The 17,261-nt window shown below is 35.7% G+C and overlaps 1 protein-coding gene across 1 annotated transcript in view; it reads left to right on the top strand.

Moving 5' to 3' along the window:
* Nucleotides 1-1,948: 1,948 nt before the first annotated feature.
* Nucleotides 1,949-17,261, top strand: part of LOC118746220 — a 52,884-nt gene continuing 37,571 nt past the window's right edge. Inside the window, exon 1 of the mRNA XM_036480045.1 lies at nt 1,949-3,201. Within this exon, the coding sequence (XP_036335938.1) occupies nt 3,165-3,201 (37 nt within the window). The 5' untranslated portion in view covers nt 1,949-3,164. The remainder of the gene's footprint in view (nt 3,202-17,261) is intronic.

Raw genomic sequence — 17,261 nt, 5'->3', positions numbered from 1 at the left:
TAAAAAATAAAAATAAAAATAATACCCACACAATCGCAATCGTCCAGCGTGTGCGATAGTTGCCAACATCGTAAAAGACTTCCTCGCGCCAGTATATATTGTTGTGCAACTCTCACAATTTGCGGTATACAAGGTTCCAAAAATTTAATCCTAAACCACCATTATTCCCACTCTAATCAAATAAACACTCCACCAAATTCCCCAACACATCTCCTTTGAAGACCATCAACACTCCATAACATCCATACAGATTTTAAACGGATAGCGGATCGGTAAAGGATGCAGTTTGAAAAATAAATATATCTAGCAACTGTAAATTGGAATCGCAATATAAACAAAAGCAAAACAACCAGCAACAAAAAGAAAACCAACAAGAAAAGTTTTAAAGTACAAAACGCAATAAGAAAAGAATTAATTAAAAACAACCACAAATTATTAACTATAAAAGAAAAAATAAAAAATTTCAGATTAAAAAATAAGTGTTGTGAAAAAAATAAAAACCAAGAACAGAATAAGTAAATCGCAACAAAACTTTATATTAAAAGGTGTTAAAAAAGAACCATTGAAACACAAAAACCAAAAAAAACCAGATAGCTGGGATCATATTTGGTGGTTCATTGTGGGAACTGGGGATAGCTAAGTGCTGAAAGTGTGCTTACAGAAGTGAAAGAAAGCCAAGAAAACACATCGATGAAGATTAGCCACCAAAAACAGCGTTGAAGAAGCCGTTTGGATTTTCCATTTTGCAAGTATCAATACATCAGCAGCCGTGAGTTTTACTGCTTACGCATAGTTGGCCAAATACGCGCCACATAAACAAACACCGCGTACCCAGGTACTAGTCTACAGCAACAATACGATTCAACAGACTATAAACGCTTTAAAAAAAAATTGAAGATCTTTCAGAAGAAAGTTGAACCAAATTCTTTCAACACACAGTCCTAAGCGACTTCAGGCGTAAATAAAAAGCCATCGAAACACTTCATTCAAATAAAACCGAACCGAACAACTGATGAAACAAACGGAAGGCAAAGAATAAGCGAAAGTCAGTTTATCGTACAAAGAAGCTGTAGAGTAGCAAATTAGTTGAGACGAAAGTTGTAATGAAGGTATTCTAACTCAAACCAACAAATGCAACTTAGCAACAAAAACCTAAAACGGAAACAATAAATTTAAAACACTCATAAACCAATATTTGAATGAAAAATTAAAAATAAATAATAAACATTATTATTTAGCAAGAAGCGCAGAAATCGAAATTAGCAAAACAAAAAATTAAAATATCCAAAAATAAACTAAAAAACATTTACGCCACATTTACATGTGAACAAAATACATATTTTACAATTAAAATATCTAAACTGACCACAACAAGAACCCAATAAGTATTTGAATCAGCAACGAAGTCTTAAATAAAACCATCTTTAAGTAAAAAGAAAAAGCAAAACAAGAGGACGTATAGGCGCTGGAGCGTCATTTGCTGAGGGGCGCCTGCTACGCTCACTCTGTACACCCCTCACGGACATATTAGAAGGAGTGTCCGGGGAAAGAGTGGAGATAGAAGGCGAAAGCCGGAACTGATTTAGTTAGACTGCAGCAACAAACCGAGGAAATTTATAATAGCTACATTAAGCAAAATGGAAAACAAAAATACTATAAATGGATGTGTGCGCATGTGAATGTGTCTAGTACCTACAGTGTGTATGTGTGATTGATAATATGCAACAATAGCAAAACAAGAGAGAATTAAAAAACCAAGAGTTTATAAAAACAACAAAACACAAACAAAAATTCAAAGAAAGATTTAACAACTCTGTGATAATTATTGTAAATTTATAATATAAACTATAAACAGAAAAGTAAGGAACAGCAACAAAAAACAAAGATTATTATTACAAAACAGCAACAAATGAAATTTTCGTTAATTTAAATTGAATTAATAGAGTTAAAAAAATAGAATTACTATAAAAAAATTCTTAGAAATAAAACTACAACACAAAACAGAAACAACTAAAGCAAATGCAAATGAAGATAATGAAACATTGAAACAAATTCGTGATATCTTAAAGGACTTCGATACATATATACTATAGTATATTATTATATTATATTTTATATTAATTAAGTGAATACATAATAAGCTTATATGCATAAGCAAAAAAAAACCCTTAAACACAAACATAAAATTACAAAATAAACATTCTGGGAGCACCTACTAAAGTTGTGGAAAAGCAGAAGCGGGGCCGATCTGAGGTACTGGAGAAAGGAATGCTGTAAACTGTAGTAGTTTCTAAATAAGTTTTAAAACAACTTTGCTACATTTAAGGTTTAGAGTAACGTAAATAGCAGCCCAGTACGCAAACAACCAAAAATACATCCAAACAGCGAATCGTCAACAAAGCTACCACTATCGGTTTAGGTTTTACGTTGAAAACACTTTCGGTTATATCTTTAAAACTTCCCCCAAAATATGAATATGGCGTAAAAAAACTATCAAAAATAATAAAAAAAACACTGCATAAAAATAAAAACAATAGGATAATAAAAGGCTTACTTCAGCTGTACGAGGTCGCGCAAAAAGGCTACAATTGGTAAATGAACGATTGAAACTATGCGTGAATTTTAGTAAAAGAAGCAAATACTTAAATAATTCGATAGTCAGCACGATAACACTAAAAAATAGTCCATAACAGCAAAAGCGATTGATATAAAACTAAAAAGCTTTCGTCATACAATCCTACAAAGGCGCTGTGTTTCGGCATTTACCATATACATACAAACAAACATACATTTATAAAGGCTTTCAGTGAATTGTCACTGCCTCCCTACAAAACGGTAAACAAGTGAACGTGTTTAAATCTTTAAAACGATAAGCCATTAAAAAATAATCTTTGACAAAACTTACGATTAGAACATCGAATGCAATTTTAAGTTTTATTTTGTTTTGTGCCTCTACGCATTTTCATCATCAGTTGCCATTAGTGCATTTAGCACGATAAATAAACCTATTGGACGACGCGCTCTACTACCATAGTTGACTTCTGCTCCTACTACCCCTAATAAAAGCCTTCAACGTGTATCCACAGCGACCAAAACCAGTGCAACACCCACCACCACCACTACTACCACTACCAACAACAAATATTTCAAGTGTACTTTCCAATATGAATGCCCAATCAAAAGGTTACCGCACCGGTGAAGGTAAATATGTAAATTAACTTTCTTATTGTATAATAGTATGTATTTATGTTTTCATATTAAGCAGTATATTCATATTAGATTCATATCGACTCCTGAGTGGAAGATCGACCTATCTGGGCACCGAGTTCGAAAACGCCCTATATCAAAACTTTTCAAGATCGCTCCACTTCAGAATTTGATTGAAGAACGCCCTATCTCAGAGTTCGGTTAAAAAATGCTTTGTCTCAGCTGAAAATACATTGACAATGTGCTGAGGTAGGTTGTTTTTGAATCGGTAGCTGAAGTAGTGCGTTTCTGAACCGAATTCTGAAATCGGGCGTTTTCGAACTGGCTGCCGACATAGGTCGATCTTCCACTCAGTTATCGATAGTAGTATTCGAACACTCCAGATATTTTTCAGTGGTCAGTTACGACAACTGAAAGGTTACTATCACTTACATAATAATAATAGATCGAATTTGTCCGGTTTGAATATATACATTAGCGTGGGTCGATTCTTATTTTAATAAATCACATGGAATTTTCGGATTCTACAGATAATTCTAAGCAAAAGAAGAACAAACCGTGGGTCGGAAAAGAGTTTCGGGCCTGCGCATTTTCAAATGAAAAAATTGCCTTTTCACAAAATTATTATTTTGTTTTCATTCCTTGTCTGTAAATACATACATACATGTACATAATCACCTTTTCTTACAAATTACACTGGTCTACAAATTTCAACTTTTTTTCTGCGAATAAGACGGGACCTGGTGTTTCTGAACGGATTTTTCGTGCTGAACACGAATCCGGGGTCAAATACACCCCCTGATCTAAGGGTGCATGCGATTAATTCGGCATAGGGCTCATTCGAAAGGGCACGATTTAGCCTTTAATTTCTGACATATACAAAGTTTGTAGCACGTCAGGGTTCAGCTCTACAATTTTTCAAAAATGGCCAAAAACGCTGTTTTTAGGGGTTTCAACCCCTTTTTTCTCGAAAACGTGACGTGATGGGAAGTTTTGGACCCCAGATTCGTGTTCAGCACGAAAAATCCGTTCGGAAACACCAGGTCCCGTCTTATTCGCAAAACCCTTGTAGACCAGTGTTATCTATCTTCTTCTATATATATATAATACGCGAAGTGATTTTTTGTGCAGCATAAAAGATCTGTACCGTTCGCCCGATTTTCAAAAATGAGATGTCAAATTAAAGCGCTTGGTCTGTAGATGTGCAATAAGGTTTTACTTTTTTCGAAAAGAGTTGCCACATGATAAAAAATTGCATTAAAATAATTTAATAATCGATGCCATCAGTTCTACACCGTTCGTTCGATTTTCAAAAGTGAGGTGTCAAATCAAAGGGCTCTCCCTTAGGTGTGCAATAAGGCTTAACTTTTTCGAAAAGAGTTGCCACCTTTTAAAAAATTAAGTTCACAATAATACGCGAAGGCATTTTTTGTTCCGCAAAAAGGATCTGCACCGTTCGTTCGATTTTCAAAAATGGGGTGTCAAATTAAAGCGCTTGGCCTGTAGATGTGTAAACTGGTTTTATTTTTTCGAAAGGAGTTGCCACCTTTTACAAAATTTCAAATTATCTAAAAAAATCAATTATTAGAAAATGGGTATCAGTGGAAAGGGTTTTGAAAATATTTTTTTCTTAACTTAACTTTAGGAGGGTTGCCACCTGTTTAAAAAATTAAATTCAATTTGAATTAAGAAAATTAATAAGAAGAAATATGTTTCAACATATGGGCGCATAACGAAAGGGGCTTCAGAAGGTGGCCGTTTGAAAGTATTTTGAAGAGGGTTGCCACCTTCTTGCGATGTCGAATTTAATTAACTTATCCAGAAGTTATATAAAATGTCAAAATAATGATGTGAAACGAAAGAATATTAAGAAGACTTTAGTTTGAACACACAAAATATTTTTGAGGTGTTGGAAGAGGGTTGCCACCTGTTTAAAAATTAAATTCAAATTATTAAATAAGTTAAATGAATTATTAAAGTATGGGTATCAATCGAAGGGGGGTTGAAAAATCTTTATATCTGAACTATATTTAGCGGAGTTGCCACATGTTTAATTAATATATTTATATGCAGTATTAAAATATGGGTGTTAAACGAAAGAGTGCTAAGGCATCTTCAGTTTAAACATCAAAATTTGGTTTCATTGTTTGAAGAAGTTGCCAGCTGTTGAAAATTTTAAATTTAAATGAATTATTAAGTTTAATAAATTAGGTTAATAAATAAGTTAAGTTAAATAAATTACTAAAAGAGGTGATTTAATCGTTCATGGGTTTGAGAAGGATTTATATCTGAACTGTTTAGGAGAGTTGCCAGGTGATAAAAAAATTAAATTCAATTTAATTCTTCATGTAATTGAATTATGTATCAAAGTATCAGACGAAAGAGCTTTGAAAGATTTCAATTTGAAAATGCTTCGCAGAAGGTTGTCACCTGTTTGAAAAGCCTAATTTAATTAGCTTTTACAAAATTTTAATGAAATATTAAAATATTTGTGGCAAAAGAAAGAGTTTTAACAAAACTTTAGCAATTGACCCCCTCGGAGCCGCGATTTCACGCCCTTAGACTTTTTTGTGCCATGCAGTGAACGACCGATATAATTACGGCGACCATATTAACCAACGTAAAATAAAGGACATTTTTTTCAAAATGATAAAAGTATCGTAATTTAAATCAAACATTTACTAGTACATTATATTATATGAAAGCTTATAAACCTAGTAAGGGACCAGTTGAGCACGAATTTTGAAAGTGCAGAAAAAGTAGCAATTTTGAAGAATATCGATTCTCCTGTTCCAGTTAATAAATGTTACATAATAAAACCTAATTGAAAGCGGTTGTAGGTTTCCTCCGAAATGAAGAATAATTTCACAAGAAAAATTTGAAATGTTATAAAAAAAATTTCACCAAAATTAAAAAAAAAAATTGAGTTTTTAGAAAAATTTTGGGTATGCAGTTTTATAGATCATTAATGGGTAGATTATCGATAGCAATCGAACTTCAGTTGCGTTGCTAGTTGCCAAAACGATATTACAGATGGCAACTGGCAACTTTCAACTGACAACTGCAGTTACTACATAATGTGTATACAGGCGACTACATTTTAGTGGTTGCTGGTAATGTTTTTGGAGCGTATTTAGGAGCGAAAATTGAAAAGTGTGTCATATATTTAATAATTTGAACGATATTAACATTTTGCAATGCAGTTTGCTTTTACATAATATGGTGAAAATAACAAACCAATATCTTGAAATTTTAGTTCCCGTGGACAACGCCCTTTAGGCGAAACAAAAACGAACACTGATTGCAATTTTTTTCCTTTATCAATTGAAGCACCTCTTTTAAAACTACCGACACACCCAGTTTTCCAAATTAAAGTCATTGCTGTGGCACTTCCTTCTGCGAAAAATCGAAGATGTGCGCAAGCTTTTATGAGCGGAGGTATTGAAGTTGAACGAAGTGGTTCATCTGTTTATTAACCAATTATACTACAGCTTCTTTTGGAAGTCCTCAATATGCTTTGAAAATGAACACAAAACGATAACAAAAGAAACCATTAACTTTTGCTTACAGTACACGCGGTAGCTCTAGAGGATTGGAATTATCCTTTAAGTGTCACCTGATTGAGGACGCGTTCATGCACTTCTCTTCCTCCTAAACAAATAATTGTGCTAAATTTAGCTTTATTTCTGTCTTTTCTTTAAAACTCTTTATTTTAATAATTTAATTTTACTCGCACAGCTTGTTTGCAGCCGCTTGCTGGTTGTTGAACTGTCAAATTTCGATTATCGATAACTCTACAGCAACTGACGATAGTTGCCATTCGTAATACAAATTTTCTTTCCAGTTGCATTGCCAGCTGACAACCGAAGCGTGGTTGTGTTGCCATCCGTAATCGACCCATAAATTGTAGTATAATAAGTGCAAGTTGCAAGTAGCTAAGAGATTGCGTTGATTTTTAATAATTTTTTTTCGATAACACTTCGAGCACACCTGCATGCGAAATGGGAAATAAATGCGTTTGTTTTATTTTTAAAAATCAACGGGAACTCTTAGACACTTGCACCTTGCTCTTTATTATTATAAAATTTAATGATCTATTAAACTGCATATACCAATTTTTAATAAAAACAAAAAAAAATATTTTGGTGAAAATTTTGTATAACATTTCAAATTTTTGTGTGTTTTTTCATTTTGGAAGAACCAAACAATTGCTTTCAACTGGTTTTTATTATGTAACATTTATTAACGGAAAAGTAGAATACATTTTCTTCAAAATTGCTACTTTTTCTGCACTTGCACTAAAAAATTTAAAATAAAAAATTCACAAATAAGGCTCCACTGAACACTTGCAAATTTTATAAGCTTTCATTCAAAAAATTAACGAAATTAGTGAAAAATTAAGTCTCCAGTGAATTATGAACACTAAATGTCAGTTTTGAAACTCAGCGTGCTACACGTACTGGGCCCAACTTTCCCCTTTCTTTTGAGAATTTTACTCAAAGTATGTATATTAATTTTTTTATCAGTATTATCAATGATTCGTGATTTATAGATTGCACGAAGATTATCGATTAAATAGCAACCCTTAAGAGAGGTGCGAAACAAACTGGCGAAGGTTTTCATTATATTTTATAAGGTACATTTGTATTATTTTATGTTCTCTGTTCAAAAATTTACCTCTGAAAAATCCAGAACTGATTTAAAGGACAGATTAAGAAATAAAGGACAAAATGCGTTCTTTATTTTGAAAAAAATTATAAAGAACAGAGAGCTAAAATAAAGGACTGTCCTTTGAAATAAAGGACGGATGGTCACCGTAGATATAATGCGAACAATCTATTAACGATTCAGGCCTTTAAGGCGTATGTCGGGCATTTCTTACGATAGAGCCAGAAACCATCAACAAGGTCTTGTAGAACTCGGTTAACAGGATGCGCTACTACGAAGACAGTCACATGATGAAATCGGGTTCCATAACTAATGGGAGTATATTTTCTTTCGAATAAACCCATAATATACTGAAAAAAATTAGTTTGAGTTAATTTTATAAATAAATATTTTTTTTGTTATGGTCATCAGATCTTTAATGTGAAGGTCATCAGATCAGCACCGTCATTCTAAATGTGCATTAAGGTTTTATTTTTTAAAGTTACGCCCTTTTTTAGCGGTGCACGGTGGTTTGAATTTTGAGGAAATGAAAAACCGACGCCATTTGAGACCTCTCTTCGTTTAAAAAGGGATGGACGAATTTACTTGAAACATTTGCAATATTTATTAAGGTTTGTGAATAGTGTTGCCATCTGTTTAAAATATTAAACTCAATTTTGGCTTCTTAACGCCATGCGGGTTCACTAGTAAACTCTAGACTTTAGTTTCTGACATTTGTTTTACTTGTTTATTTATCCATTCGATTTTTTTTTGTGGTTTTTGTTAAGGAATAAACTAAAGATATCTATAAAAAATAATTAAAATTAAATAACAAAAAAAAAATTTTGCTTAAACTTGGCAATATGTGGTGCATCGGTAAATATCGGTAAATATGGTAAATCAACTAATGTTATGATGTAAAATATAGACCTTTTGTATCATATAGTTGTAACAAAAGGTGAACACTTTGTAAAACCGACAGATAATGAAAAAAAACATTTCTTCGATTATCGCTTTTCCATGGTATTGTAAATGTCGATTTATAGTTCAATAAGCGACTGGGAACAGTTTTTAGTCGCTCATCCTTCTACAACTGTTTGTTTTTAGAAGGTGGGTGACTAAAAACCATTCACACTCACTTGTTGAACGAGGAAGCAGCATTGAAAATAGTCGTTTATGTACTACTAGTCGACACTCGCAATAGGGTTGTTTATTTGTATTGTTAATTGATAATTAGTTTTGAGGTTATGGGGGGTTTTCTTTAGTAAAATTTTATCGTATGCTACATTTGTCAAAAATTTTGCAGCCACTTTGTATGATATACGAAAAAATGTGATACAAACTTTTACTAAATTAACGAAACTCTTTACTCAATTTCTCGGAAACTGAAGGACATATCCAAAAGTGGAAAATGCCATTCGAAAAATCTTAATTTTCTTAGTATGACTGCATTATTAGTTAAATTTGTACTAAATAACCGATATAATAGGACGACGTGTTGTGATGAGCTCTGAAGGCCCAATAGACCTATGGTCTCAGTGCACATCCTATAACAAATCTATTATAAATAAGCTATAAAACTAAAGGAGATATTCAAAAACTGATAACACCAATCGAAATATCGTATTTTAAAATATATACAGTCACTCACAGAAGTATTCGTAATTTAGTATTTTCACAATATTCAAAATATTTTCCATCATAAATCTTTTTCGTTAATTTTCATTTAAAATATAGCTCATTCTATAATAAAAACCATATAAATCATTCGTGCAAACTCTCTACAAAATGCATAAAAATGAATCAAACTTAAAAAAATGTTCATCAAAATTTCAAACTTTTTAGAAAAATTTGTGGTATGCAGTTTTGTAGCCCGCTCAATTTTAGTATAATAAAGTGCAAATATCGATGTCATCGACATAAGCCAGCACTTGCACGCTCTTGTAGTAAATTGTTCCTGAGCGGTTCAGTTCTGCAGCTCTTATTATCTTCTCCAACATCAGAATAAAGAAGTCACATGAAAGGGAGTCGCCCTATCTGAAACCCTGTTTGGTGGCGAAGCTCGGATAGGTCTTTCCCAATTCTGACGGAGCTGGTGGTATTGCTCAACGTCGCGGGTTCTCGCGGGCCTTTTCCAGGATTTGGCGTATTGTGAATACCTGGTCTATGGTAAATTTGCCAGGCCTAAAGCCACACTGATAAGGTCCGATCTGTTCGTTGACGGTGGGCTTCAGTCTTTCACACAATACGTTCGATAAGACCTTGTAACCTATGCTTAGAAGGCTGATCCCGCGGTAGTTGGCGCGAATGGCGGGGTCACCTTTCTTGTGGATTGGGCAGAGCACACTCAAATTCCAGTCGTCGGGCATGCGTTCATCTGACCATATTCTGCACAAGAGTTGATGCATGCACCTTATCAACTCCTCGCCGCCGTACTTGAATTGCTCAGCTTGCAGGCTGTCAGCTCCAGCAGCTTTGTTATTTTTCAGCCGCGTTATTGCTATTCGTACCTCGTCATTGTCCGGTGTGGGAACGTCGACTCCGTCATCATCGACTCCGGGCTCGGGTTCCTCTTCTCCACAACTTTCCGTACTGCTACCACTCAGTAGGGCGGAAAAGTGTTCCCTCCATAATTTAAGTACACTCTGAACATCGGTTACTAGGTCGCCATCAAGAATGATAGAATACAAGGTTGCGCCGATTGCAGCAGAATTCGTGAGAGTAATTTTGGCGTGACGTCACCGTAGAGTTGACAACTGAGAGCGGCAAATAAAACTGCTATCTAGTGATGTGCTGAATTGTCGGTACCCCGTACTTAAAAAAGGTTTCGCTACCCAATACTTCCTTATCGGTACCCGATACTGATTCTTTACATTAAACCATCGCCATTATATGCATTTCAAGTTCAGAAAAAACATTCATTATTAATTTATATGATATCGGCTAAAACACTTGAACTTATCGCAACTGAGAAATATTATTTTATCAGTTTTAACCCTAGTCGAACCAAGGTTCAAGAAAAATACTTTGACGGATGAAGAAGCCTTTCAGGGGGGTAGGGGGAAATTCTGTAACCAGTTAGCGACAAGTTTCGGATCGATATCGCACTTATTGACGTAAAAATATTTCATATCATACGTCAACAAAACCGACACCGATTCGAAAATTGTCGCTAACTGGTTACAGAATCTATCGCCAACTGGTTACAGAATCTGCCTACAAAAATGATATCGTCCGATTCAGCTGGAACAAAAATGCTTCAAACAAGTAAGAGTTTCTCTGTATTATGCCCTCGAACCGACATATATACATCTTTCATTTGAATCAGTATTAAAAGCTCTATTGGCTCCTACATTCGGGTTTTGATAGGCGAGTCTCCCCTGAACGGTTTTTTTCCATATTTTTGGCCTATGTGCGCTTTTATTCGAAATCTAAATGTTTCGGTACCGAGTATCGAGAGTATTGGATACTTAAAAGTATTGACTCAGCACATCACTACTGCTGTCATCTCGACAGTGACGTCAGAAAACAGCTGATTCTGTCAAATTCGAGTATCGAGAGTATTGGATACTTAAAAGTATTGACTCAGCACATCACTATTGCTGTCATCTCGACTGTGACGTCAGAAAACAGCTGATTCTGTCAAATTCACTGAGAGCCGATTAGCGGTATTGCCATCGGCGCCACCTTCTGTATTCTCTCCACCGTGGGTCGCCATTGTTCTTACAGGAGTACGCTCTGGTCTTTAAACCTTCCGTAAGTCCCTTAACTCGCTGGTAAAATTTTCGGGCATTCTTCGTGTCGGCCAGCATTTCAAGCTCTTCGCACTCACGTATTTCGGCCTCTCTCTTCTTATTGCGGCAAATACGTCTCGCTTCCCTCTTCAGATCTCTATAGCGCCCGATCGCAGCGTGGCCCAGGAGGCGGCCGGCATCTTTTTTCTCCGCAGCTTCCTGACACTCCTCATCGTACCAGTTGTTCTCTCGGGCTCGCTGAAATCCGACTACTTCTTCGGCGGCGGTACTTAATGAGCGGGAAATGTGGTTCCACTGCTCGCATATGTCGGTTTATTGAAGTGCTCTCTGAGAGCAGGTGTGAGAGTCGAGTAGCGAAAGCACTGGCTATCTGTGTGATGCAGCTTTTCGACGTTAAGCTTTCCTTGCATATTTGGGCGCACGAGATAGTGGTCCGAGTCGATGTTTGGGCCTCGGGGTGTGCGTACGTCTAAAACACTGGAAACGTGCCTTCCGTCTTTCACAACATGATCGGTTTCTCGTTTTTCGATCCGGAGACAGCCACGTAGCTTGATGGATCTTTTTATGCTTGAACCTAGTACTGCATACTACCATGTTTCGGGCCCCGTCGAAGTCGATCAGCCTCAATCCGTTGACAGACGTTTCCTCGTGGAGGCTGAATTTTCCGACGGTGGTTCCAAAGATCCCTTCCTTGCCCACCCTTGCTTTGAAGTCGCCAAGCACGATTTTGATATCATGACGGGGGCAGCGCTCGTACGTGCGCTCCAAGCACTCATAGAAGATATCCTTGGTTGCCTCATCCTTCTCTTCCGTCGGGGCATGGGCGCAGATGAGCAAGATGTTGAAGAATTTCGCTTTGATGCGGATTGTGGCTAGACGCTCGTCCACCGGGGTGAACGACAGTACTCGGCGACGGAGTCTCCCACCACAAATCCAACTCCGAATTTGCGCTCCTTTACATGGCAGCTGTTGTAGACGTCGCAAGGCCCCAGACACTGCTTGCCTTGCCCATCCAACGCATTGGATGGCGGTGATGTCAGCTTTTGTCCTTACGAGGACATCAACCAGCCGGGCAGAGGCACCTTCCCCATTAAGGGTCCGGACATTCCAGGTGCATGCCCTCAAATCTGAGTCCTTTAAACGTTTGCTGTGGTCGTCATCGTAAGGGGGGTCTCATCCGAGGCTTTGCCTTGCTTCTTCACTGGAAGTGGTTTTTACGTGGCGGGTTCCAAACCCAGCGCACAACCCATTGCTAGGACGGGTGGTTTCGCAACCAAATACACGTTTATATAGCGAGACGCTTGGTCCAAGCAGACACCCGCTTGCAGCTGCACCTACTGGAGAACAGACGCTGCAGACTTCAGTGAGCCCTTAAACCGAATGAGTCGGAGTGGCCCCACCGAAGCTCCCTCTCTTTCTGCCGTGACCCAAGGCTCCACTGGATTGGTTACCGCATCTTGCTCATTAGTTGCTCACGTTGCCCAGAGTGCGCGAACGAAGACGCAATAGTCGGCATTGAGTATAGCCATGCCACTGTAACTGCATACCCAGCGCAACGACTATACCCCATTGCACTCCAACAAATCAAGTTACTAATGAAGAAAATCGATGGACCCTGCAAGAGCAGTGACAATCATATGACCGGTAAAATGAAGTACAATCCTCATAGAAATACTCATCATTACTTTGTATGAAAGTTTCTATTAAAATATTAAGGACAATGTGCAAAATTTGGTGGAAAAAATTGTATACATGTGAATCATCAATGATATAAACATTGATCACAAATGAATAATCATGATTGATGGGATCTTAGGTCAGTATTGACAAATAAACAATGTGTATACCAAATTTGGTCCAGATCGGTCAAGTCGTTTTTGAGATACGCATATATCATATAAGTGAGCGGTGCCACCCCCACTTTCTTAAAATTTTTGGAAAAAACAACTTTTTGCTAAAGAGCGATTGTGTATATTTTTAATAAATATTGATGAATTCCTTAGCCACACTGCTCAAATCTGAAAGCCCGGTACATACACGATATAAATTCAAGGCCGTATTTAAGAAAAGTCGCCTAACTTCCGACAGATTTTATGCGATTGCAATAACTGAGCTATCAGTTCATTTAGAAATATATTTAATTTTAGATAGTACTACATATTTTGAAATTGTGGAAATTATCGATGGTTAAAATTTAAAAAATTAAGAGAAATATGTTTTTTTATTTTTTATCTTACCCGATAAAAAATCCCAACAAGCTAAGTCCGACAACAGATTATTATATACCATTTTAAAGGCCTATATATCCTCTTCTCAGATCATATTCGATTTTTGAATCAAAAGTAGTCATTCAAAATCTCATAATTCTACAAAATCGCATTTTCTGACCTAAATCGACAGGACCAGTGTTGCCGCGCCGTCTCAAGAAAAAATGTATCACCGACCTAGCCAAAAATATATGCAAATGTATCCAATTTTCTTTTTTTACGTATCCATCTCATAATTTGTAAGAAAACCAAACATTTTAAAGAAAAAGACATAATTTAAACCATCCTAAGGACTTGTGATTTTTCATAAAATCAAACATTTGTAATTTAAATTTATAAATTACATTTTTTGTGCATAAGTATTTTGCAAATTAAGTATAATAAATAGTAATTAATACATTTGTACCTGTAGACTCTAAAAAGTGCATGTAAAACTACTACTGAAAAGTATCTATTTTTCAACAAGAATCTGTATAAATATACGTATAAGATGTTCAGGATTTGATTTTGAACTTGAGATCTTTAAAATATACACATGAAATGTTTAAAGTTGCAAACATTTTTAAACTAAAAATACATTTTCTACTAATATAAAGCATTTATTACACATTTTATGTAAATTTGCACACAGTAAAAGAGGAAACTGGTTACCTCTCTTAATATGCGCAAATAAACAAAAAAATTTAGTTTTTTAAACAGTGTATTTTAACCTACATTGAGATCTTCTTTCTTTTCAAATTAACCAATTAAAATATGTGATATGAAAGAGATTACTACAGAAAGAGTATCTATTTACTTTATATATATACTAAGATCTTGCTTAAAGCATCCTTTTTAGCTAATTAAAACAATTGCACTTAAACCTATTTTGGAGAGATCTCTTTATATGTTCATTGCTTCGTTCCCAAAAAATAAAATGCTTTAATTTCACGCTTAAGTAGTGATTTTTAATACATTTAGAAAACGTAATGCTTTCTACCATCTTTAATTAAAATAAAATTTTGAACGAAAAAAACTTTATAGAAACCAGGGTACGAAAATAAACTGTACAAAACAATTCCCATTTGCTCATCGATCATCATATCATTTGTGGTTTTGTACAGTTTTGTACATAGTCAGAAACAAATTGTAAGATTCACAGTCATTTTCCCCAACGAGAAACGTTTGCTTTTCGTTTGTGACAATTGTACCATAGGGTACGTTTTATATGTATGCAAACGTTTCAATTACGTAAAAAAATATTTTTTTCTGTAAATTTTCATATCCAATTCAATTAAAAAACATTTTTATTTTTTTATTCATTGCAGCCATTCGTTTTGTATTTAGTTATTGCATATATATACATACATACATATATTTCTCTCTGCACGATTCATTTCGTTTGTTGTTTCGTCTGTAACTACTAAACTACTGTAGTGTACTATCGCCAAAGTGACGCGGCCGTTTTGTTTTCGTATTGTACCGAACTGTTGAAGTAATAAACGAAACGAAATAGTAACGTACAATATAGTTTATTTTCGTACCCTGATAGAAACTATAAAATATCCACATTTATACTGATCGGAAAAAATAAGTATCTCGCAAAAATTCGTCTAAAAATGTATCCAATTGGATCTATTTAGGTCCAAACGGCATCCCTGGTCGCGACCTGTAACTGACCTTTAAGAAATCTATAAAAATAGGCAATACTATTTCTCATAAAAGCGAATAAAATTATGGGGTAGGGTTTTGAAATGGCATTTTTGATGAGCACCCTAATGTAAATACATACCAGAATATAATGAATAAATTTAAGTAACACATACATACATACATAAAAAAATCTAAGTCAAAAGCATTGCAATTGCATAATCCGCATCTTTGCTTTCCATCTTTACGCTATCACGACAAAATCTCATATGAGCTGTTCACCGTCTGTGGTAAACGACAGCAAGCATGTTGGCGAGCATGCTCGCACACATGTTCGTCGTGTGTGGCCAGTGTAATGTACCAAAGTAAATGCACTTACCGTGCGCAACAACAATACAAAGGACCAAACAAAGTGACAAAAATTTTGCAACCGGCTGACAGGGCTGCCAACTTGGCTCAAACCGTGCATTGTTTGGCCCTATTTTACTTCAAATGGCACTTAATTTTTCAATTTGGCACGAAGTACCAAAATGGCACTTTTGAAAAATCGTAGTATTTCAATACATTTTTGTGCGAGTATGTACTTTTTCCCCAACTAAAATTTTCTAATTTCTTGTATACAACTGGTTTATCTTACTTTGGTATTGGACTTTTGTTTTAGGGATGTGTTTCTAATTTTGATGCTAAATGGGAAGAATAGCACCTTTTTTGGCACTTTTATTTTTCTATTTGGCACATTTTGGCACTTTTTTATCCTAAATATGGCGTTTCTTAGCTAAGTACATATAGTCGGTAGCCCTGCCGGCTGAGGGGGAACAACAGGGCAATATACAAAATACTTAGGGCAAATGTAATTTGAAGGACAACAACAATTGCATGAGGGAACTATTAACAAGTAGCAAATTACAGTGAAAGCTCTTTCAAACGAACGCTCTCATGAGCGGACATCTCCCTTAGCCGGGCGATTTTGATGGTCCCAAGCTTTTTGGCACATTTTTCATAGAAAGTGCGCTCTATTAACAGGACGATCCCATGTACGGAGGCGGACACATAAGTATAGTTTTTTAAGTACCCGAAGCTCTATTAAGCGGACGCGAATCTCTGTTAACCGGACACTTAAACTCTTAATGGACCGCTTTTGCCCACTGTGCGACAATTTCCTGAGAATTTGAAACAATGCAAACTCGAATAAATAATTCGAGGAATCCCCTCAAACTCAAATACATAATAATTACAAACAAGTAAGAAAGTCTAAGTTCGGGCGGAGCCGAACATTAAATACCCGGCGCAAGTATTAAATATATGTTTTCCACCTTTCCGAAAGCTACCGCTACATGATAAGCCGGGGTGTATAGATTTTAAGTAAATTAGCGCCTCAATTTTAGTCCGATTTCAATAATTTTCAACTCTTTGCTTTCATGTGGCAAGCACAATAACCATACCGAGTTTAGTACAAATTGCTAGAACGGTTAGCGAGATACATATATGTGATCGCAAGTGGGCGGTGCTACGCCCATTTTCCAAAATTTTGTCATAAACGTATTTCTTGGTAAAGAATTGTTGCAATCATCAATTTTGAATAAATTAGCTTCAATATTTACTGATTTATCGAAGATTTTGTATTTCTCGAAATTACCGTTACATGGGATGTGGGCGTGGTTATTGTCCGATTTTAGAAATTTTCGGCCAGTTGGTATGCTGTACCAGGACCAACAACTGTGCCAAGTTTGGAAGAAATTGGTGTAGCGGTTACCAA

The sequence above is a fragment of the Rhagoletis pomonella genome, unplaced genomic scaffold, assembly GCF_013731165.1.
Source record: "Rhagoletis pomonella isolate Grant_MI unplaced genomic scaffold, Rhpom_1.0 Rhpom_scaffold_00010, whole genome shotgun sequence".
NCBI lineage: Eukaryota > Metazoa > Arthropoda > Insecta > Diptera > Tephritidae > Rhagoletis > Rhagoletis pomonella.
Note: the sequence above shows the minus strand (reverse complement) of the source record. Positions and strands in the feature narration are given on the sequence as shown.